General features: G+C 38.0%; 1 protein-coding gene across 12 annotated transcripts in view; it reads left to right on the top strand.

Annotated features, from left to right (window-relative positions):
* The window catches only part of Trim2 (tripartite motif containing 2), a 199,875-nt gene that overhangs the window by 171,299 nt on the left and 5,762 nt on the right, over positions 1-22,814 (top strand). For all 12 annotated transcript variants that reach the window (XM_058583901.1, XM_058583902.1, XM_046458902.2 and 9 more), the window contains 3 exons: positions 4,354-4,522; positions 5,627-5,697; positions 10,491-10,631. In XM_058583901.1, coding sequence (XP_058439884.1) covers positions 4,354-4,522; positions 5,627-5,697; positions 10,491-10,631 — 381 coding nt within the window. The remainder of the gene's footprint in view (positions 1-4,353; positions 4,523-5,626; positions 5,698-10,490; positions 10,632-22,814) is intronic.

Raw genomic sequence — 22,814 nt, 5'->3', positions numbered from 1 at the left:
CTTTCTGTTGCTGTGACAAAATACCTGAGAAAGTCAACTTTAAGAGGAAGAGAGACCCATTTTGGTTTATAATTTTGGAAGCTTCAGTCCCTGGTTGTTTGGCCTTGTTGTTTTTTACCCATTGTGGAATCATCATAGTGGGTAAGCAGGACACAGGAAACTGCTCACTTCATAGCTGCAGGGAAGCAGAAAAAAAGAGGAAGGAGCCAGTATCCCCTTCACAGGTACATCCTGAATGCTAACTTCCTCCTCCTAGGCCCTAGCTCCCAACAGCACCACATGCTGGTGACCAAGTCTTTAACATATGGCCTGGAGAATCATTTAAGTTCCAAACCATAACAGCTTCTGTTTCTTCAATGAGTCACCAAAGACAGCCCAGTGGTAATAACAGAAATCTCTCTTCTAAGGTATCATCCAGAATTGTTATCATCCAGTCCATTGTGTACATTAAAAGTCTTTTTGATGACCATATGTATTATGCCTTCTCTATTCCCCTTATTCAAACTATTAGAGACTTCTGTTTGAGTTGACAATATGAACTTTTACTCAGACAAATCAAGCAACTAGAAATCCATCTCTGTGGCTTATTAGTTCTTTGGCCTCCATTAAATTATGAAACTTCCTTGAACCTCAGCAGCTGCATATTTAAAATTTGGATTAAATAAAAAACTTATAGGATCTGAGTAAGGACTAAATGAGGTTTTATTTCTGGATGTCATATGTGCCTCATACTAAATAGATATCTAAAAAATGTTCTTTTCCATGCCTTTCATAACCCCATTCAAAAAAAATGAAGTCTGTTTGACCAGCCATGATTCTTGACTCCAGGATGTCATGTGGATACCTGGTGGTCATTATTTCCAACCTAATACTCTAGAGAGGCCACTTTTCATAACCCATTCTGGTTCCCTGATGATGGCATAAAGTTTGCTCGTTAGTGATTTATCATCATATTTGGGTAAGACATACCCAAATGTGACAACTCTAATATGGATGCTATGAAAACTCTTGAATGACCTCTCAAAAACCTTCATGTAATTTGGAGGCAACCTGTTTGTTCTTGTTTCGGATTCTAGAAAAATCATGGTCTGTCTGTACATTCAGGAGCTAATACTGAAATAAGTTTCACATATGAAGGCATGAGTTTGATATCTAAGAGAGAAGCATTTCCTCAAGAGTAATATACACTCTACTGTGTAATATACACTATATTACACGTATATTACTACCTATTATATACACTCTTCTTGGAAGAACTGGAGGCTTGGAGTTGGAATAATATTGGTATTAGTTGGAATAAACACTAAAAGCCACTCTCGCCCTCTGGAGGAATGGGGAAATGGATATGGTATAGTTTCTGCAATACCCTTTAAGATTGTTGATCAGAACCCCATGGTAAAAGGATAGCAAGCAAAAATACTTTAGTATTACAAATAGAGTTCATTCAAGTGTGAAATCTATACTATCAAGATATTCTTGCTTTTTTTCTTTTGGGAAAATTAAACAAGTGAAAGACATCTTTAACCTCACTGCAGATTCTTTGTATTTATTCCTAATAGTTGCAGAGATGTAACATCTTATTTTTTCCCTCTCTTTTATTCACTGATTGCTTGTCTCAAGTTTTATTCCTCTCTGCCTCCTTAAAGGTTTTTCCTTTTCATCTTCCCTTCTGTCTTGAATCTTCTAGTCCATCCAGGAACCTTTGTGATCAAAACAAACACACAACAAATATGGTGGTGGTCCCCATGGCCACCGAATTCTAAAATATCTCATCTCTTCCCTCTTCAATTTAAGAACCTAATTGTTCAGTTAAATACTCTCATTTGATCATTCCAAAGCCAGTTTAGAGGTTTTTGCGTTTTATTCTAACAGAGGGGACGCAGTCAATCCAGATGATTTTTATTTTACTGGTAGAATCCAGTGTAGCAAAACCAGAGTGATGGTGGAAGGGAAAGGAAAAGAAGTTTGGGTTCAACATGTAAGTAGTTCTTTTAGGTCTACCCTGGTTGTCATTACATGACAGAATGGAGGGCATACCTTATTGTCCGTTTTTGTTCTAGGTAGTTATCCATTAGGTATTGTGTGGTTGCGTCATTCTAAGTAACTGCTAGTGTTCATAACATTGGGTGGTGGTAATCAGATTGCCGGCTCTTCTTTTGATCTCTGTTGATGTCCCTTCCATTCAGACATGAAAGAATTATGCCATTTCTTTACATGCCATTATGCTGTAGCCTCTTTGATCTCTGGGCTAGATTGCAGAATCAGAATCAAATTTACACAACAGATTCCTTTGCCAAGAAAACCAGGGTTTCCTTGCTCTGATTGTGTTCCTTTGTCCAGAGAGATTAAGTCTGAATCTCAGTCATTTATAAACTTGGAAGAATAAAGGGTTGTACCAAATCTGAATCCCTACCATGAGAAAGCACCCACCCACCCTCTGCTAGTAAATTTAGAGGTCTGGGGTCGAACCTATGAGAATGTTATTGGGGGGGGGGGGGTTGTTAATTTTTAATTTAAAAAGTTATACATGAAAATAGGCTTTTAAGATGTGCCTAAGAGTATAAAATGAACAGTGAGTGTGTCTCCTGCCACCACTGATACCGCTTTCTAAGGTACAGACACTGGTTTCTCATTTTTCCTTTCAGAAGTACCATTGTCCCTTGGTGTCCATGGGGAATTGGTTCCAGCAACCTCCCACCCCTTAGATAACAAACCTGAGGATGCTCAAGTCCCTCAGATAAATGGTGTAGAATTTGCATGGAAACAAGTCACATTCTCCTGTATATTTTAAATCATCTCTAAATCACTTATAATGCCTACTACAATGTAAATGACAATGTTTATAGTTGTTATGCTATATTATTAAGGGAATAGTGACCAAAAAAAAAATCTGTATAAGTTCAGCACACACACAGACTTTTTTTCTTTTGTCTTCTGAATATTTTCAATCTGAGATTTGTTGAGCCTGTATTTGCAGAGCCCAGGATGCTTGGGCTGACTATACAGTACATGCCTGTATGCATACATTTAACCCAAGTGGACTCAGACTCTACTCCCTACTCAATACCTTGCTTTGTTCAGTAATATAGCTGAAAGAGCTCTCATAAAAACACACATAGATGTGTTTCCCTCTGATGCTTGAGGCGTGGGTGCCAGTGTGACAGAGACATCCCTGAGGCAGAAGCTGTGTCTTATCTGTGTTTATTTACTACAAGCCTGGAACACAATATCGAGTACATGGTGGGTGCTCAGGTCTGTAGAGCCAGTAAGTAGAGGTAAATGCGTGAAGCAGTTCTTTATGAGCACTCCATAAAACGGAGCTACAAAAATAATACTAAGTTAAACTGCATCTCCAACATGCATTTATGTATTCATTAAATTTAATTGGTTCAGGAACATGAATGAAACTTAAAGTGTTTATGATATATGGTTGATAGCAATCTCATGTTTTTCTGTCCTTTTAAAATAAAGTGAAGAGTGAAACCATTTCATCATGATTACCCACTAATAATCCAGTCTTTTAAAGTTTATTTAGTAAATTCTTGTTGAGTACCTGTTATACACCAGGAAGTGGTGGATAAAACAGACATGACCTCCACTCATGTGGAACTGAATTCTAGTCAACGTCAGTGGCAGATGCCTGGCAGTTTCAACATCAAGAGTGCTAGGTAATAATAACAACAATGGCTTCCTTTTAGTGAGTGCTTACTGTGTGCTCTACATTAAACCCTTTACCTACATTATTATTATTTTTTAAATTTTTGTTAGTTGTCAATGTACCTTTATTTTATTTATATGTGGTGCTGAGAATCGAACCCAGTGCCTCACACATGCTAGGCAAGCACTCTGAGCTACAACCCCAGCCCTACCTACATTATTTTACTTAACACATATTCTAGAAGTACCATTGAAAGTTATTAAGGTTGGTGGGGGTTTTTTGACTTTTTTTTTAATAGATAAGAAATCTGGAAATAAAAGGAATTAAATTTGGGCCACATTGGGGGTGCTGAAAGCAGGTGACAGCAGCAGGACAATTCTCTGACTCCTAACCCAGTGACCTGTCACTCAACTACACCACCTCTTTAGAAGAGGGTATTGTGACCCTAGTCTAGGAAATTCTAGAACATTTTTGGTGGTGGTGATCCCTTTTAAAAAATAAGATTTTCGTATAAATACTCATAGCAGATACTAGATGTGACAAAGCCAATTTGCTGAGACAGAGATCACTGGGTGCCTGAGTACCTGTGCAGCCTGAACATTCGAGCCAACGTTTACTGAAACAGTGTCTAACTTCATGTTCTCTAGTGTTAAACTTTGAGGTCTGTACTCAATTTCTGCACTTGTTTCTAACAGACAAAAATTGGATCGGGAAAGCTGATGGGGCCCAAAGGAGTTTCTGTGGACCGCAACGGGCACATTATTGTGGTGGACAACAAAGCATGCTGCGTGTTTATCTTCCAACCAAATGGGAAAATAGTCACCAGGTTTGGTAGCCGAGGAAATGGGGACAGGCAGTTTGCAGGTACACTCGACGGTAATATGTAAACCCCCTTTTTTATGCTTCTTCTGCTCACATTTGCATGATGGAGCATGTTGAAGACGCCACATCCCCAGGGTGTTTGCTGGCTTTGGGGAAAGATGCTGGGGATGAAATCTAAGCTGAAGCATGCTTAGATGCTTTTCAGTTACTCCACCAGTAAGTCAGACTGCAGTTCATGTGTGGTTGCTGTGGGGTCCCAATTCACAGTGCACAAGTCTGCTCCTCAAATATTTATGTTAAGTAAAATATGCATTTAAAATAAAACATTTTAAAAATAAAACTCTTTGAGGAACAATGGAGTAACTCCTGTTTTCCATACTGAATTTTTATTTAAAGAGCCTCTAGTTGGAATTTATTTCACCTAAGTTATTATGAGAACAGGGTTCAGAATGTTTGCCAAGTGCAGGGAGGAAGTCTCTTACTTATCTTCTGGGAGTGCCACTTAGCAATCACAAGCTTCGGTTTTTTCACATCTGCAAGAAGAGGCTGAACACAGTTCATTTTCGTTTTGAAAGGATGCTTTGGGCATTTTACATTCATTTGCATAATCTTTCTTTGTGCTTTGTCTCCAGTTCTTTGTCCTGCCAGGTTCTGAATGTCACTCCAAATTATGAAAGTGGGTTTCCTGCTCAATTTTTTAGAAAAGAAAAAATTACATACTGGAGTCTCTTTTCCAGGGCTAAGTGTCCTCATATCTTTCCTTAGTAAACACTTTTTTTTAAGGATCCTAAAAAAAGACTAATGTATTCAGAGAAGCTGGCAGGTGTGACTTTCAGATGATGGTGTGGAGAATGAATTCTGATGCTTACTGCTGGTCCTACTTTGTTAGGGCTGCTGGAACTCTTTGCTTGATCCGGGAGAAGTCAGACTAGACAATCCCAAGTGTAGAATAACATAGGATCCACATTATCTAGAGCACAAAGGGCTGGCTATATGATCATGCAGGGATCGGGGTCTCTGGTTATTTGTTCTTTCTTAAATAATCAAGTTAATGTATTCAGTTTGTTATTGTTATAGTAACTGCTCTGTTGCAATTATTTTTGTTGTTGTCATTACATAATTTTTTTTTCCATTTTTTTATTGCAGGTCCTCATTTTGCAGCTGTAAATAGCAATAATGAGATTATTGTTACAGATTTCCATAATCATTCTGTCAAGGTACTATGAACACATCAGTTGTTATTTACTTTTTTTTTTTTTTTTTAAGCTGCTTTTATGGAGAAGTTGGTCTGGGAGAGAACAACATACAATACTTACATAGACACACAGAATTTAAGGAAATTAACCTCAAAAAAGTAGATTTTGCTTATGCTTAAAAATGCAGATTTTCATGTGGACATACAGACTTAAAAGAGTCAGGGAATTGAACAAAATACAGTTGCAGTTGCTTTATTAAAGATGATTAGAAAATTTATCAAAGACGATCTGAAAATTAAGTTTTAAAAAGCAATTTCTTGAATGTAGAAACAGAACTTTCTGAAACTTAATATTTTGTGGCTATCCGACAGATTAAAACAAAAATCACTTTTTCAATTTTCATGAACCAAAATGCCTTTAAAATAAAATCTATAAGAATTGTGCTTCAGCAGACTTGGGGGAAGTGGTATATTTCATAGTTTAAAATACTTTCACACATTTGGTGTTACTTAGAAAATAATGGCCTTTTTAAATAATATATTACATCCTTCTTACTGAGTACAGGAAGAGGAAAATTTAAACATTATTATGAGGAAAATCAAGAACTAATAAGGTAACTCAGGCATATTTCTGCTTTACTGTTATGACGAGAAAACACTTAGTGATCTTCTTGACCACTGATGTATGTCAGGTGGCCAAGGGCAGTGCTCTGACACACATATTTGGTTTTTTATAGATCTCACTATTTATTGACATATTTTAATGTGTTAATTTTTAGGATGATTAGGTCTAGGGATGTAGCTCAGTGGTAGTTCTTGCCTGTTATGCCTGAGGCCCTGGGTTTGATCTCTAGCACTACCAAAAAGAAGAAAAATATTTTTAGGGATTCCTTCTTTTATATCAAGTGGTACTGTTTGTACTCATAAAACTGATCCAAAGTTTTTCTTATAAATTCATTTAAGTGTTTAAAAGTGAGTCATTTTGATGGAAAAATAAGGAAACAGCTTAAGTGGTAGGCCAATGACTAATGTTTGCACTTAGAGACAACCACTGAGCAACCAAAGTTAATAATTACTTTTCTGTGCTGGTAACTGGAATAGCCAGGTAAGGGGTAGGATTTTTAATGCTCAGAAGTTCTTCTTAAGTGCTTCATTTCCCAGCCCATCCTGGAAGATCTCCTTAACCTGAGTAAATGGAAAGTCATTGAGCTTTTTTTGATGAATGTCAGCTCTTGTGCAAAGAGTAGAGCACAGTAAGCCAGGGAGATGGGGCAGGATGAGGGCAAAGAGTGTCCAGCTTTGCCTGCCTTATTATGGCAATTCTCTGCCATGTTGTCTCCAGGGTTGCTCATACAGTGGTAGAGCGCCCCCTACACCCACTGCAGATAAGCTGCATTCCCTGTGGTCTCACTCTAAGGGAGGTGTCTAAAGGAAGAGGATGATAGGAAAATTCCACTGGGATGGGTGGGGGAGGGGGAGGGGGAGGAGGAGGAGGAGGATAGCAAAAAGGCATCAGGAAGTGAGCATGTACCTATCTTCAGGGGCCATAACACTGCTGTAGAATGAGCTCATATTTCTGTGAGGGGGTCGCTGTGGGACAGCTTCTATTGATCAGCTCTAATTGACACTTTTTAGAACACAGGCTGTGATCCTTCTTCCTACCCTCCATCACTCTATAGAGGAACCATTTGTTTAGCTCCAAGGCATTCAACAAGAACAAAACCCAGAAAGATCTTCACAGGGGCAGAGGCTAGCAAATGCCTGGCATAAGTGCTGCCCTCCCACCCACCCACCGGAAGACAATGATTAATCCAGTTGCTCTTTTCCACCAAGCCACTTGGTGGCCTCAGAGTCTTTCCTGTCCTATGCTCCAGGCAGCCTCTATGGATCAACAGTTTGTAGTGGGACAGCTCCTATTAATCAGCCCTGACACTCTAGAAACAAACGAAACATATGTAAGTAACCAAAGTGCTAGGCAGACAGCAATAATGACTTCATAAAAATAGGGATGTGTAAAATTCATGATTCCAGAGAAAAGATTTATAGGAGGTTGGAAGTATTTGGGAGGCTAAGGGCCCAGCTCTTAGGAGAGAGAGAGAGAGAGAATGTATTTGTATAATTAGGGCTGGGGTTATCAAGAAAACTTTCATATCATTCAGGTATTTGACATGATGAAGATTTTGAAATCAGGAAAGAATTATTGTCAGGTTTTTTTTTTAATGCTATAAATACTTAACAAAGAGCAAAGTTATAAAAATCTCAGCTCATATTTCTGCCTCTTAATATGTTTTCATCTGAATGATTTGTAAGTAATTCAGTGACTTTTAGATGGAAAACAAAATATGAGAAATTTATAATCACTAAAGTTCTGAAAACTCATCAAGTTCTCAGGACAGTAGAGATAGATTATTTTAATTCTTTAAACCCAGTTTTCTTCTTAGTTAAGAAAGTCATAGCCTTTTGTTTTTCTCTTCTCTCTGGCATAAGTGCTGATATGATAGCTACTGATGTTCAACTTCTCTGAAATACGTGGGCTCTTTGGTTTCCCATGTGACAGCAATAGTTCTGAACTCAGGTCACTTCTCTGTTGGTAAATGTAAAAACTGTACTCATAGGTCAGTGCCACCAAGTAAGTCTGCTGTAGTTAGTTCTTTAGCTATTTACAGTACTCTGCCCACCCCCCCAACGCTGGGGATTGAACCCAGGCCTCACACATTAGGCAAGTGCTCTATGACTGAGCTACACTTCCCAGCCCTGCAGTACATGATTGGGGAATAGTTCCAAGACCCCCGGGGGAGCCCCCAAAACTATACAGCACCAAACTCTATATAAATACTATATTTTTCTTATATATACCTATGATGAAGTTTAACTTATAAATAAGGCACAATAAGCCATTAACAATAATCACTAATAATGGAATAGAACAATTAAAACGATATACTATAATGAAAATTACTTATAACTTATGAACTGTTTATTTCTGGAGTTTTCCACATCATATTTTCCTGCTCCAGTGGTATAGGTAACTGAACATGAAGAAAATAAAACCCCAGATTAGGGGAGATGACTGTATATATTTTCTTTTTATTATAAAACAAGTAAGGCAAGATTCAGCATTCTCCATTATTCTAATATGAAGCAGCAGTTATGCCAAGGAAATACAGTGACTCAGAAAGATAAGTACAAACAAACTTATTATTTGTAGGAACTAATCAGGGAAAGATCAGAGAATAATAAATGTGTCTTCAACAGCATAGACACATTCCCATTGACCTTTTTCTTTTATATATTTTATTTGTTCCCATTGGTCTTTAAAATTAGAAGGATGTGGATAAAAGGTGACAGAAAGAGTCAGGGTACTTTTTTTATGCTTTATTTTTGGGGAGGTAGAGGGGTTGTGTGTGCCGGAAATTAAACCCAGGTCCTGGAACGTGCTAGGCAAGTTCTGTACCACTGAACCACACCCCAGCCTTCAGTCAAGGAAAACACCATAGTGAAAGCTGGTTGTTCTTATGTCTGTTCTTTGTGAAGAACCAAAGAGGTCCTCAAAGGTCCTGAGCTCATCCTCAAATTAGATCTACGCTCACATATGGTGAACTTTCTCAAGCCACATTTAAGTCATCTCTACTCTAAAGGTACCTGGAGTGTAGTCCTTTTGGATTTGTTAGTGACTGTCTCTGTGCATCTAGACATCATGGTGATGGATGTTTAAAATAAAGTCTCAAGAGACATTTCAGAACCATTAAGTATCATCTAAGCATCAAGATAGAATTATATTTACTGTAGTGTTATCATTAAAATGTTAATGATAACATTAACACATTAAAATGTTAATTATCTCAAAATCAGTATTCTGTATTATATATAATATATATAAAATATGTATACACACATACACAAACATACATATATATAAAAAACATAGTAACACTGTATTAATAAAAATATTTACTTAACCACAGCAAATCCCATTGCTTGATCACGAATTCAAAGCCAGCCTCAGCAACTTAGCGAAGCCCTAAGCAACTCAGCAAGACTCTGTCTGTAAATGAAATATAAAAAAAGGGCTGAGGATGGGCCTCAGTGGTTAAGTGCCCCTGAGTTCAATCCTCAGTACCAAAAAGAAAAAAGCGTTCTGTTTATCCCCTCACTTCTAACAATCTCTGTAGGTTCTGTTTGTCAAAGCCTTAGAATCATATAGACTACCTATATTAACTGGAATAAGTCCTTTGCTTACTCTTCACCTGCTACCATTGTGCAAGTGGCTGTGCATACACACGCACACACACTCTGAATCTCCTCTTGTATGGAGTCCAGTCTCCTCTTTCTTGTTATGTGATGTAGGAAAACAGTAATAGATTCTGAGCTTTCTGACCTAACAAAAACCCCCTCTCTGGTCTAAACTGAATGACTTTCTATCCCACTGGAAATACAATGTCCATTCTTGAAATGGAGCTGTTTAAGTCAGAAAGAATAATACTGCTGAAAATTATAGCTCTACTTACTCATACCACCTTATATTTGTATTTTATGATTTATAACAAAAGTATTTTTCACATCAGTACTTAATAACTAGATATAAACTGTAAAAAAGAGAAGAGTGACTTAAATAAATTATGAATCAGGTTTCTGTAGTACGTTGAAGAACCATAAGTGATAGACAGCTTCAGTTTGTAGATTTACTTTTTTCCCCCCAGAATGCCTTATATTACAGGTTTTGTTGCAAGTAACCTGTTCAGAGAGATATTTTTTTAAGTCCCTGATGTTGGGTCCATGATTTTAATGTAAAACAATTTAAAAATATTTCCACAGGTGTTTAATCAGGAAGGAGAATTCATGTTGAAGTTTGGCTCCAACGGAGAAGGAAATGGGCAGTTTAATGCCCCCACAGGTGTAGCAGTGGATTCGAATGGAAACATCATTGTGGCAGACTGGGGAAACAGCAGGATCCAGGTACACTGAACACTAATCATGTATATGGTTAGATGTTAGGCTTTGTTCAAAATGAAGAAGAACTGGCTGTCCCCCAGATTGGGGGTGTTTTCCCTTCTCCACTGGTTAAGTCACCAAAAGGACCAAACAATGCAAGCTGGACTAGACCAAAGGCACGTGCCTACAGCAGGAGATCCTCTATTTCAGGGCTTTAAACGTGGATCCCATAGAACCCCAATTTAGGTTCATTTATGGATGGAATTCAAAAGATTCATTGAGCATAAATACTACATTATTATTTTTACTAATTTCTGAGTGAAAATTGTCATTTCCCTTTATTTGTTAACAATCTAAGGTAACAATCTGCAGTAGTTTTAGTAATACCTATAATTTTGTCACCAAGAAAAAATCAAAAGAAATTTTTATGTCACATTACATTTGATGCAGACACCCCCAGTTGTCACTTATACTCATCATTACCATAAAATTATAGTAATTATTAAGCCTTTAGCTATTCCTTGTTATTTAGTGTTTCAATTTAAAAAGCACACATAAGCCAGGTGCAGTGGCGCATGCTTGTATTCCCAGAGGCAAGAGGATTGGAAGTTCAAAGCCAGCCTCAGCAACTTAGCAAGGTCCTAAGCAACTTAGACTCTGTCTCTAAATGAAATATTAAAAGGGCTGGGGATGTGACTTAGTGGTTAAGTGCTCCTGGGTTCAATCCCTGCTACCAAAAAAAGAGAGAGAGAATTCTGTAAACACTCTACATATTACAGATTTAACAGCTTAGATAAAATGGACAATTTGTCAGAAAGTACAACTCCATAACTCACCCAGTATGAAATAAATAATTTGAATAGCCCTATAACTGTTAAGGAAATTTAATTCATAATTTTCAAACTCTCCAGAAAGAAATGTCAGGGCTCAGAGGGTTTCACTGAAGAATTCTACTAACTGTTTAAAGAAAAATTAATGCTAATTCTACGTAGTTTCTTCCAGAAAAGAGTAAACAAGGAAACACTTTCCCAGCTCACTTTCAATCCTGCTGCTGAAGTTGTGATAGCAAAATCAGACACAGACAATACAAAAAACAAAACTACAGACATACGTATTCCTCATAAATATACTGTGTTCATCCCAGAATTTTTAATAAAATACTGAGAAATGGAATTCAGCAATATGTAAAAATCCTTCTATGACCAAGTAGAGTTTATTCCAGGGATGCAGGGCCAGCTTAGAATTTAAAAATCTGTCAATATTAATCCACCATATTATAAGTCTAAAGGAGAAAAATTATGATATTAATTGATGCAGAAAAAACATTTGACAACATTTGATACACTTTCATGATGGAATAGAGACTCTTTCTCTACTTGATAAAGAACATCTGTGAAACCTTTGGTTAGCAGCTTTCTCTTGGGTGAAACACCTTTCATGTACGGTCAGGGACTAAGCAAGGATATTTGTCCTCACCATCCTTATCCAACATAGTACCAGAAGGTTCAGCCAGCACAATAAAGAAGAAACAGGAAATGAAAAGCTTACAAGTTGGAAAGGAGGAAATTTAAAACTTTGCATGTTCGCAGATAAAGGATCATTTACATGAAAAATGCCAAGGAATCTCTAAAAGTTTCCTAGAACTAATAGGGGAGTTGAGCCAGATCACAGAATACCAGATCGACATAACAAAAATCAGCTGTACTAATGTGCTTCCAATGAGCACATGGAAGCCAAAAATTCAAAATACAATACCACTGACAATTGCAAAAGAAAAAGAAAAATTGAAATATTTAGGAATAATAACAAAATATATCCAGTATTTATATGCTGAAAACTATAATATGCTGATAAAAGAAGATTAAATAATAAAGGGATTGATAAAGGATGTTCATGGATGACAAGACTCAACAGGGATGGATCAACATGAAGCACCATCAACTGACTCCGATTAATATACAGGTTTTTAACACAAAATCTAAGCAGTATTTTTTTGTAGATAACAAACAAGATTATTTTAATATTTATATGGCAAAGCAAAGAAACAGGAATAGCTACAACAATATTGAAAAAGAAAAATAAATTGAGAGGAATTGCTTCTCCGGATTTCTATATACCTGCATTAATCAAGCCTGTGTGGTACTGGTGGCAGGTATATATATTTCTATATACCTACATTAATCAAGCCTGTGTGGTACTAGTGGAAGACACATCCACAGGACACAATCCAGAAGTAGTCCCCCCACACATATGGCCAACTGATTTTTTTGAGGAAGACATAAGAGCAATTTAATGGATGAATCAAAGACACCCTTTTCAACAAATGGGGCTGTCACAAATAAGATAACCACTGAGGCAAAATAAATAAATCTCATCTTATAAAAAAGTTATCTCAAAATGGATCATAGGTTTAAATGGAAAGCTAGGAGATTGGAGTTTTAGAAAACAAACTTTTAAAAGATTTTAAGAAACTCTTGGAGACCTAGAGCTTGGTGAAGAGGTTTTTAACTATGCATAGGGGGGAAAGTAGAATAAATTAGACTTCATCAAACATAAACATCTGGATCTGTGAAAGAGATAAGGCTAACAATAGAGGCAAACAGACATGGGAGAAAATATTTACAAACCACATTTTTTCCCCACTTTTTTTATTGGTGCATTATAGTTATACATAATCATAGAGTTTTGTTGTTACATAGTCAAACATGCACACAGTGTAATGATATAATTTGGTTAATATCAGTCCCCAGTATGTCACCCCTGCCCTCCCTCATCCTCCCATTCCCTGTTCCCTTTCCTGTTTTATTATTTCTCTTTGATTTTCATGAGACCCCCTTCCCCACCCTTTCTTTCCCTTTTTCCTCTCTAGATTTCACATATACAAACCACACTCCTTGCCACAGTCTGGCTGGGCACAAATGCCGCAGTCTGGCTGGGCACACAATCACGAGCCACCACACAGCTTGTAGATTCAAACAGCAACTCTTTATTCCCGAACTCACACCAGCCGTCTACAATCATGTTCTGGGGAAATCCACGTTCTCTGCCCAAATCCACGTTCTCTGGGCTTCTATCTCCAAAAAAATACTGTCTAAATCCCGTGAGAACTCAAGGGGAACTCAGGCAGCAGGATACGCCCTATTCCCAGCAGGAATAATCTTAAACCTTAAACCTGGAACCTAAACTGGGAACGCCCTAAACAGGATTATCTTAAACCGGGAACACCCTAATCCGCCTTGGTCCTTGAGCAAGGTCACCTACATTCAATGTCACTGCAAATGTCAGCAACATGGGGTACGCTGGCAAGGAAATTGTCATACCTACTTGGCTAATGGCTCCCAGCGTCTCCCCCCTTCTGATTAATTAAATAACAAGCAATGTGGCTTAAGGACCGTGCCTGGTAGGTTGTCCAATTCAACATATGGTTCTTACCTGTCATCGGAAAACTGACCTTTAGGCATCAGCCTCCTGTCTTAGGTTGATACCACTGCAATTGGATCATACCCGTCACTGACTACCGGTCCAGCATAAGCCATTGGCCCCCAAATTTTAGACCATCACTAGCAGAAGGGAGGAGGATACAGAAATGCCACGACACCAAGCCAATTGACGGCTCCTTGGGAAAAATTGCATCACTGGTGACACCATCAGCAAAGATATGTCAGCACTACCACAATTAACATGGGGTGTGCTGGCAAGGAAATAAAAATTGCATCACTAGTGACACCATCAGCAAAGATATGCCAGCATTACCACAATTCGCTGCACCAAACAATAGTTACATAGTCCAGGCAAGTTCTGCAAGCAGTTCAAAGCGGAGGAATCTATCAATATGTCCATTTCCTCCCAAAATCCGTTTCCTCCCAAAGTAAGTTGACTCCTTGATTGAGCATTACTTGTTGAGTTAAATTCATTGATGCATCAGTTTATACAGTTTACTGTGATAGCTATCATAGAAGCTGTAGTCTGGTTTTATCTTTGTCTTCACCGGCACTGGGATGAAGATAGGAATTCTGGCAATGATGCTAAAAAGACATTATCCTGAAAAGAATTATTAAATATAATGAAAAGGAAAGGTGAAAGTAAACAAACAGATCTGTTAACCTACTTTAAAAACAATCCTTAACAGCTGTTTACCTAATTTAAATTAAACCATTTAAATCACGTGAATAAAAAAAATAATAATAATTCGGATCCATTTTTTCATGAGCGCTCCTCATATAAGAAATATGGACATACGCACATACAGACATACAACACAAAACACAAGAGTGTACACAAACGTACAACACATAAGAAAATAGTAAAGGCCTTGTAGCTTTACCTAGGTGAAATCTCCATTGAAATGTTTAAAAACTCCACAGTCAAAAAATAAAACTGATCAGAAAAACATTAACCTAAGTTTGTATGAGCTCAAAAAATAAAAATAGAACCTTATGATGTAGAAAAATGCAATAATAAAATAGCTATTGAAAAAAGCATCCTGGTTAATCACTGTCACAGATGTAAGAATGGCCAAGCTGGAGTTCTGGATATCAGCTGTTATGGATTTGAGTCAAATCATCTTCTTTTCGATCTGTAGAAATTGTTTTAGTTAATCTCTCTGGAATCCAAATCGGCTGCTGTTCTCCCTGTGGAAAAACACAAACAGAGCCCCGACTCCAGACAATCACTGGGTCAGGACCTTTCCATTGTCCTGTTAGAATATCTTTCCAAAGTACTTTAGGCTTATGTACATTTTTTGGATACATATGCCTTTCCGCAGCACTAAGTCCTGATGAATCCAAATTTTAAAAGTTTAGAGTAAAAAGCGTTATTTTAAGTTTATCTTTGGGGGATATATACCCCCTTCCAATTCCCTCTTTTTGCTTTAATAAGTACGTTTTAATAGTTTGATGAGCTCTTTCAACTATGCCTTGTCCCTGTGGATTGTATGGGATTCCTGTTATATGAGTAATACCAAATGATGAGCAAAATTGTTTAAAAGAGGTAGAGGTATAGCCAGGACCATTATCGGTTTTTAACTGTTTAGGAACGCCCACAGTGGCAAAATTTTGTAAGCAATGAGCTATAACATCTTTAGTTTTTTCTTCGGCATGAAGGGAGCCCATCAAAAATCCGGAAGAAGTATCAACTGTAACGTGTAAATATTTTAATTTTCCAAATTCTGGCAAGTGTGTGACGTCCATCTGCCAAATATGGTTAGGTATCAGTCCTCTAGGATTGACCCCAAGATTAACTTGTGGTAAAAATGTCACACAATTTTGACATTGTTTTATTATATGTCTGGCTTGTTCCTTAGTTATTTTAAAACGCTTTTGTAAAGTATTAGCATTAACATGAAACCTTTTATGAAAATTTGTAGCTTCTTCAAATGTAGAGAAAATATGTATGTCGTGTAGTTTTATCTGCTAAATCATTGCCTAAACTAAGGGCTCCAGGCAATCCTGTATGTGCCCTGATATGTCCTATAAAGAATGGATCTTTTCTGTCCCAGATTAGACTTTGTATAGTGGAAAACAAAGAGAAAACAGTAGAAGAAGGGGAAATCCTACCAGCATCTTCAAGAGATACTATAGCATTAACTACATACTGACTATCAGAAAATAAATACAGAATCTTTAAACATCAAAAAAGCTTGTAAAACTGCATTAAGCTCTACCTTTTGAGCTGATTGTTTGGGTACTAAAAATGTAAAAGTTCGATCTGGGGTAACTACTGCTGCTGTACCATTATTAGACCCATCAGTGAATATATTTGGAGCATTCATGATAGGTGTTTTTCTTGTCATTTTAGGAAAAACTACAGGATGCTTAGACCAAAAAGACAACAAAGGATTAGATGGTAAATGATTATCAAATGTAACATTAGATTTACACATGATTATTGCCCAAGTATTTAACTCATTAGCTAACTCATCAATTTGATCCATAGTATATGGAGTAATAATTTTATTGGGAGAAATTCCAAACACTCCCTTCGCTGCTTTTATTCCTTTGAGTATTAATTGTCCTACAGCCTCAGGATACCTAGTAAGAATAGTGTTAGGAGAATAAGATAAATGTATCCACAATAATGGACCTTCTTGCCAAAATACTCCTGTAGGAATATTTTTTGTTGGTAGTACGATAAATAATAAAGGCAAACTTATATCAATTCTTCAAATGCATATTTTCCATATATGTTTCAATAATTTTTAATGCCTTTCTTGCTTTAGGAGTTAACATGCGGGGTGAATTTGGATCTGATGGACCTTTTAGAATATCAAATAAAGGTCCCAACTCTCCTGTTGGTATACCTAGATAAGGCCTTATCCAATTTATGTCTCCCAATAACTTTTGAAAGTCGTTAAGTGATTTGAGTTGATCTACTCGTATTTGAATTTTTGGTGGACGGACCATGGTTGAGGATAATAGAACTCCTAAATAATTAATTGGAAAATTTAATTGTACTTTATCTATTGCTATCTCTAGATTATAATTTTTTAATAAGTTTGTAAGTGTGGCATAACATTCCTGCAATATGTTTTTATCTTTATGTGCCAATAATACATCATCCATATAGTGAAATATTTGTAGTTCAGGATTTTGATTTCTAAGTGGCTGGATTGCTTTGTTAACATATATTTGACACATAGTTGGACTGTTAGCCATCCCTTGAGGGAGTACTTTCCATTCATATCTCTGATCAGGACCTTCATGATTTAATGCAGGGATAGTAAATGCAAAACGTGGACTATCCTCGGGATGAATTGGAATTGAAAAAAAACAATCTTTAATATCTATAGCTAAAACATGCCAGGTTTTTGGCAAAGCAGACAATTGAGGAATCCCTGATTGAGCAGGTCCCATAATAACCATCTCATTATTAATGGCTCTTAAATCTTGCAATAATCTCCATTTACCAGATTTCTTTTTGATGACAAAAATGGGAGTATTATGGGGAGATATGGAAGGTTGTATATGTCCTTCCGCTAATTGTTGTTTGACCAGATCATGGGCTACTTGTGTCTTTTCTTTAGTCAGGGGCCACTGAGGAACCCACACTGGTCTTTCTGATTTCCAAGTAATTTTGATTGTCTCAGTGGCCCTTTCTGAAAATCCAACCCATGTCTGTCTGTTCCTTGATCTATTTGTAGTGGTGGTGCTATACCTTGCCCTTGTTTTCCTAATCTTTTTTCTTTCCTAAAGCCTTGTCTAGCCCTAGTAGTGGGCGCATTAGGATTGATGTTATTTGTTAACGTCAAACCTAATTGATCTAGGACATCTCGTCCCCATAAATTTATAGGAAGATGATCCAATACATATGGCTGTATAGTTCTTTCACATCCTTCAGGATCCTTCCAATCTAATATCATAGAACTTCTATGGGGATTAGTCGCCACTCCTAGGCCTCGAAGCGTTTGAGTGGCTTGTTGTAATGGCCAATGTTTTGGCCATTCTTGACGAGATATGATGCTAAGGTCAGCTCCTGTGTCCAGTAGCCCATTAAACTCATGACCTTGAATATTTAGTTTTAGCATTGGGCGAGAATCTAAATTTAAAGACAATATAGCCCAATCTACACCTGTGGAGCCTAATCCCCTGGAACCTCTTTCTACACTATGACTAGGAAATTTATTATGTAGGCTGGGTATTATTAACAACTGTGCTATTCTATCTCCAGGTGAAATTACTGATATACCTCTTGGAGAACTAGCTATAATTTTTATTTCACCTACATAATCAGGATCAATTACCCCAGGACTTATCATAAGTCCTTTTAATGTAGATGAACTACGTCCCAGTAATAAGCCTACTGTTCCTTGGGGAAGAGGTCCTTTTACTCCTGTGGGAATGATTTGAACTCCCATCTCTGGAGTTAATACTGCTCTGGCAGAGGCACAGATGTCCAACCCTGCGCTCCCTCGGGTTTGTCTGATGAGGGATTTAATGGACAATGCGTCCTGGGCACTAGCCTGAAGGTGTTGCTGGGTTCCTCCACTGCCCCGTAGATTTGTGGTTGTGGGCCCCGGGGCATTGGGCCCCCCTGTCCGTTTTTTGGCAATGGAGCCTGATGCCTTTCTCCACGATATCTTGGATAAATACCTGGTCTTTGTCCGTTTTTTGATAAGGGAGTACCTTCTATGGTGGTTTGAGAACGGCATTCATTAGCCCAATGTCTCCCTCTACGGCATCGTGAGCAAATACCCAGTATTCTATTCCTTTGATACCTACTTTTGTTAAACCCTCCTCCTATGGGGCAATTCCTTTTAAAATGTCCTGTTTGTTCACAATCATAGCATGTTTTTGGCCTGGCATCTAAAGCCTGTTGTACTGCAGCTGCCAAGACTTGCCCTTGTTCATTAATATCTCTACATAATTTAATATATGTGTTTAAATCTTCATGTCTCCATGGTCTAATAACCTCTCTGCAGCAACGATTTGCTTGGTCATAAGCCAGTTGTTTTATTAATGGCATTGCTTGTTCTGTATCCCCCAAAATTTTGGCAGCCGTTTGAATTAGCCTATCTACAAAGTCAGCATAAGGTTCATTAGCTCTCTGTATTACCTTAGATAGCTGACCTTGTAAATCTCCATGTCCTTGTAAAGTCTTCCATGCCCTAACTGCGTCTGCAGCAATTTGTGCATATATAGCAGGATCATATTCAATTTGTTGCCGTTGACCCTCATAAGGTCCTTTTCCTAACAACATGTCTAGATTTCTTTGAGGGTAACCGGCTGCTGCATTTCGCCTAGCTGTCTCTGCGCAAAATTCTTCATTGGCAACCTTCCATAACAAATATTGTCCTCCATTTAGTACAGATTTACACATGCTAGCCCATTCTGCTGGCGTCATGTCCAAGTTAGTAATGGACTCGACCATGCTTACCGTGAAGGGAGCTTGGGGACCATAGGTTGTTACAGCCTCCTTTAACTGCTTCACTGTTTTAAAATCTAAAGCACAGTGAATTCGCTACCCTCCTGCCTGTTCAAGTACAGGGCATGCTAATCTTTGAGGTCCTGTCTCAGGATCCCATTTATCAACTACGGGGTTTGAGGGCCACTCAGCTGTCTCCATCGGTGGGGCTGTTGGTTGAATTACACCCTCTTGTGGTAAAACGGAGTTACTAACAGCCTCCTGTTGTGGCCTGTTTCCTAACAACCCCTTTTCCTTTAAATTTTCTTCCTCTGTCTGACTAGCTCAAGAGACCTTCTCTTTTGCTTGATCTAAAATGTCTTTCTCCATGGTCTGAACCTCTAACAATTTACTTAACATCTTTTCGGTTTGTTTTTTACTAATTTCTAATCTACTATAAAGATAACGCAACCCAATAAGATAACACAAAACAAAACCGAAACTGAATGAAACAAAAACGGAATAAAAAATCGTTGTATCAATTTTCTCTTCCTCAGGGCCGACAAACTTCAAACCTTTAGTCAACCATTTTTTCCAGTTTGCCTGAGAAATTTCTAGGGATAGGCAGCTTGAAACAAAAACAAGATAAATCAAAACAATAACACATTGTTTTTTGAATTGGTCACCCATTCTTTCGCTCTTCCTCAGGGGCGAACAATTTCACTTACCTCTAAGCTTCAGAAGTTCCCCGCACGGGACGCCAAATGCCGCAGTCTGGCTGGGCACAAATGCCGCAGTCTGGCTGGGCACACAATCACGAGCCACCACACAGCTTGTAGATTCAAACAGCAACTCTTTATTCCCGAACTCACACCAGCCGTCTACAATCATGTTCTGGGGAAATCCACGTTCTCTGCCCAAATCCACTTTCTCTGGGCTTCTATCTCCAAAAAAATACTATCTAAATCCCGTGAGAACTCAAGGGGAACTCAGGCAGCAGGATACGCCCTATTCCCAGCAGGAATAATCTTAAACCTTAAACCTGGAACCTAAACTGGGAACGCCCTAAACAGGATTATCTTAAACCGGGAACACCCTAATCCGCCTTGGTCCTTGAGCAAGGTCACCTACATTCAATGTCACTGCAAATGTCAGCAACATGGGGTATGCTGGCAAGGAAATTGTCATACCTACTTGGCTAATGGCTCCCAGCAACTCCTGATGAAGGGCTTACACCTTGTGTGTGTAAAGACTCAGAACTGCCAGGTGCAGTGACACATGCCTGTAATCCCAGCAGCTCTGGAGGCTGAGGCAGGAGGATTATGAATTCAAAGCCAGCCTCAGCAACTTAGGGCTGTAAGCAACTTAGGGAAACCCTGTCTCTAAATAAAATATAAAAATAGTCGGGGGATATGACTTGGGGGTCAAACACCCTTGGGTTCAATCCTTGGTACCCAAAAAAAGAAAAAAGGATTCTCAGAACTCAACAATAAAATAACCATAGTGGCCCTCATAGCACCACTAGATACACTAATTAGAAAGTAGACAAGAGAGATAAAGAGAAGTTTCATTGAATCAATATACACATGAAAAGATGTTCAACATCATTAGACATTAGAAAAGTGCAAATTAAGACCATGATGAGGTACTATTGCAATCATATTTGAACAGCTAAAATTAAAACTATTGATAATGCCAAATACTGGTGAGAATGTGGAGAAATTAGATCACTACTACATTGCTAGTGGGAACACATAATAGCACAATCAACCTTGAAAATAGTTTGGCAGTTTCTTTTTTTTTTAAAGAGAGAGAGAGAATTGTTAATATTTATTTTTTCAGTTTTCGGGTGGACACAACATCTTTATTTTATTTTATGTGGTGCTGAGGATTGAACCCAGCGCCCCGAGCATGCCAGGCGAGCGCGCTACCGCTTGAGCCACCTCCCCAGCCCGTTTGGCAGTTTCTTTAAAAAAAAACTATAAACATATACTTACTATGCAACCCAGAAGTTGCTTTCCTGGGAGTGTATCCCAGAAAAGTGAAAACTATGTCCACATAAAAGCTTATATGCTGTCATTCATAGAACGTAATTTGTAATAGCTCCAAACTGAATTAACCAAGATGTCCCTCAGTAGATTTATGGCTAAACAAGTTGTGATATTTCCACACTATGGAATACTACTCAGCATTTAAAATAGGCTAATGATTCACTCAATAGGTGGATGCATCTCAAGGGCATTGTGGTGAGTGAAAAAGCCACTTTGAAAAGTTCACATACCACGTATGTAACATTCTAAAAATGACAAAATTATAGAGAGGGAAAAAAAGAGTAGCGGTTGTGAGGGCAGCGGGGCCAGGGAAGTTGGGTAACTCTCAAGGAGTAGCAAGGGTAAGGTCTTCATGAGGATGTAATAGTTCTGTTGATTTTAGTGGTGGTTACACAAATCTGTACACATGATAAAATAACATACAATCTATATGCATATATCTTAGTCAATTTGTTGAGTTTTATGTGGCAGAGTAAGTGGAGAAGACAGAAGCATTCGGGGAACCGGATAAAGGATAAACAGGACTTCTTACTACTGTCTTTGTAACTTCCTGTGAATCTAGTTATTTCAAAGTAAAATATTAACAATTCTATAATAACAGTAATGAATTTATGTTTGCATGGCTTAGGAATAACAGAATGGCATCTGGCATTTTGGTTGAATATTAAAAACAAAACAAAACTGGTTACATTCCAGAAATGGAAAAAAGCACTAAAACATAATTCTTTACATTAAGAACAAAGCTTTTGGATCCTCAAGTTGAAGGAAGACTGTTCTCTAGTTTCTCTGTGTTCATACCTTCATGGATGTAAATACATATTTCCAGATGCCACTATTCATCCTTGCTAATGTGGCCCTATGTGTTTCTGAAAACCCAGAGTGCACTGTCAAATCCAGCCACTTTCAGGTGTCTCTGTGAGGACAGCTTCCATCATCAGTTTGAATATGAAACAGGTACTTCTCAGGAAAAAAATTGAGACTATAAATGTAACACAAATACTTTGATTTCTCCAATATACTTACTTACCTTGCTTAATTATCCCAGAGGACATCTATATTGAAAGAGATATTCTCTATCTCATGAGAACTATGTCAAGGGTCTAATGTACCACAAAAATAAACCAAGTTCACTAAGTAGGACTATATGGGACTATCAGTGCTAAAAATTGTGGCCCTCATAGCACCACTAGTTACACTGCCTTTTAAAACACGAAGTGGGCCAGCGGAAGTGGTGACACATGCCTATAAATCCCAGTGACTCTGGAGACTGAGGCAGGAAGATCACAAGTTCAAAGCCAGCCTCAGCAACTTAGCAAGG

Source organism: Marmota monax, unplaced genomic scaffold, assembly GCF_021218885.2.
Source record: "Marmota monax isolate L192 unplaced genomic scaffold, Marmota_monax_Labrador192_F-V1.1 WCK01_AAM20220418_F8-fsc00002, whole genome shotgun sequence".
In the NCBI taxonomy this organism is placed as follows: domain Eukaryota; kingdom Metazoa; phylum Chordata; class Mammalia; order Rodentia; family Sciuridae; genus Marmota; species Marmota monax.
The sequence above is the reverse complement of the archived record's forward strand: the minus strand, read 5'-3'. Positions and strand labels throughout refer to the sequence as shown.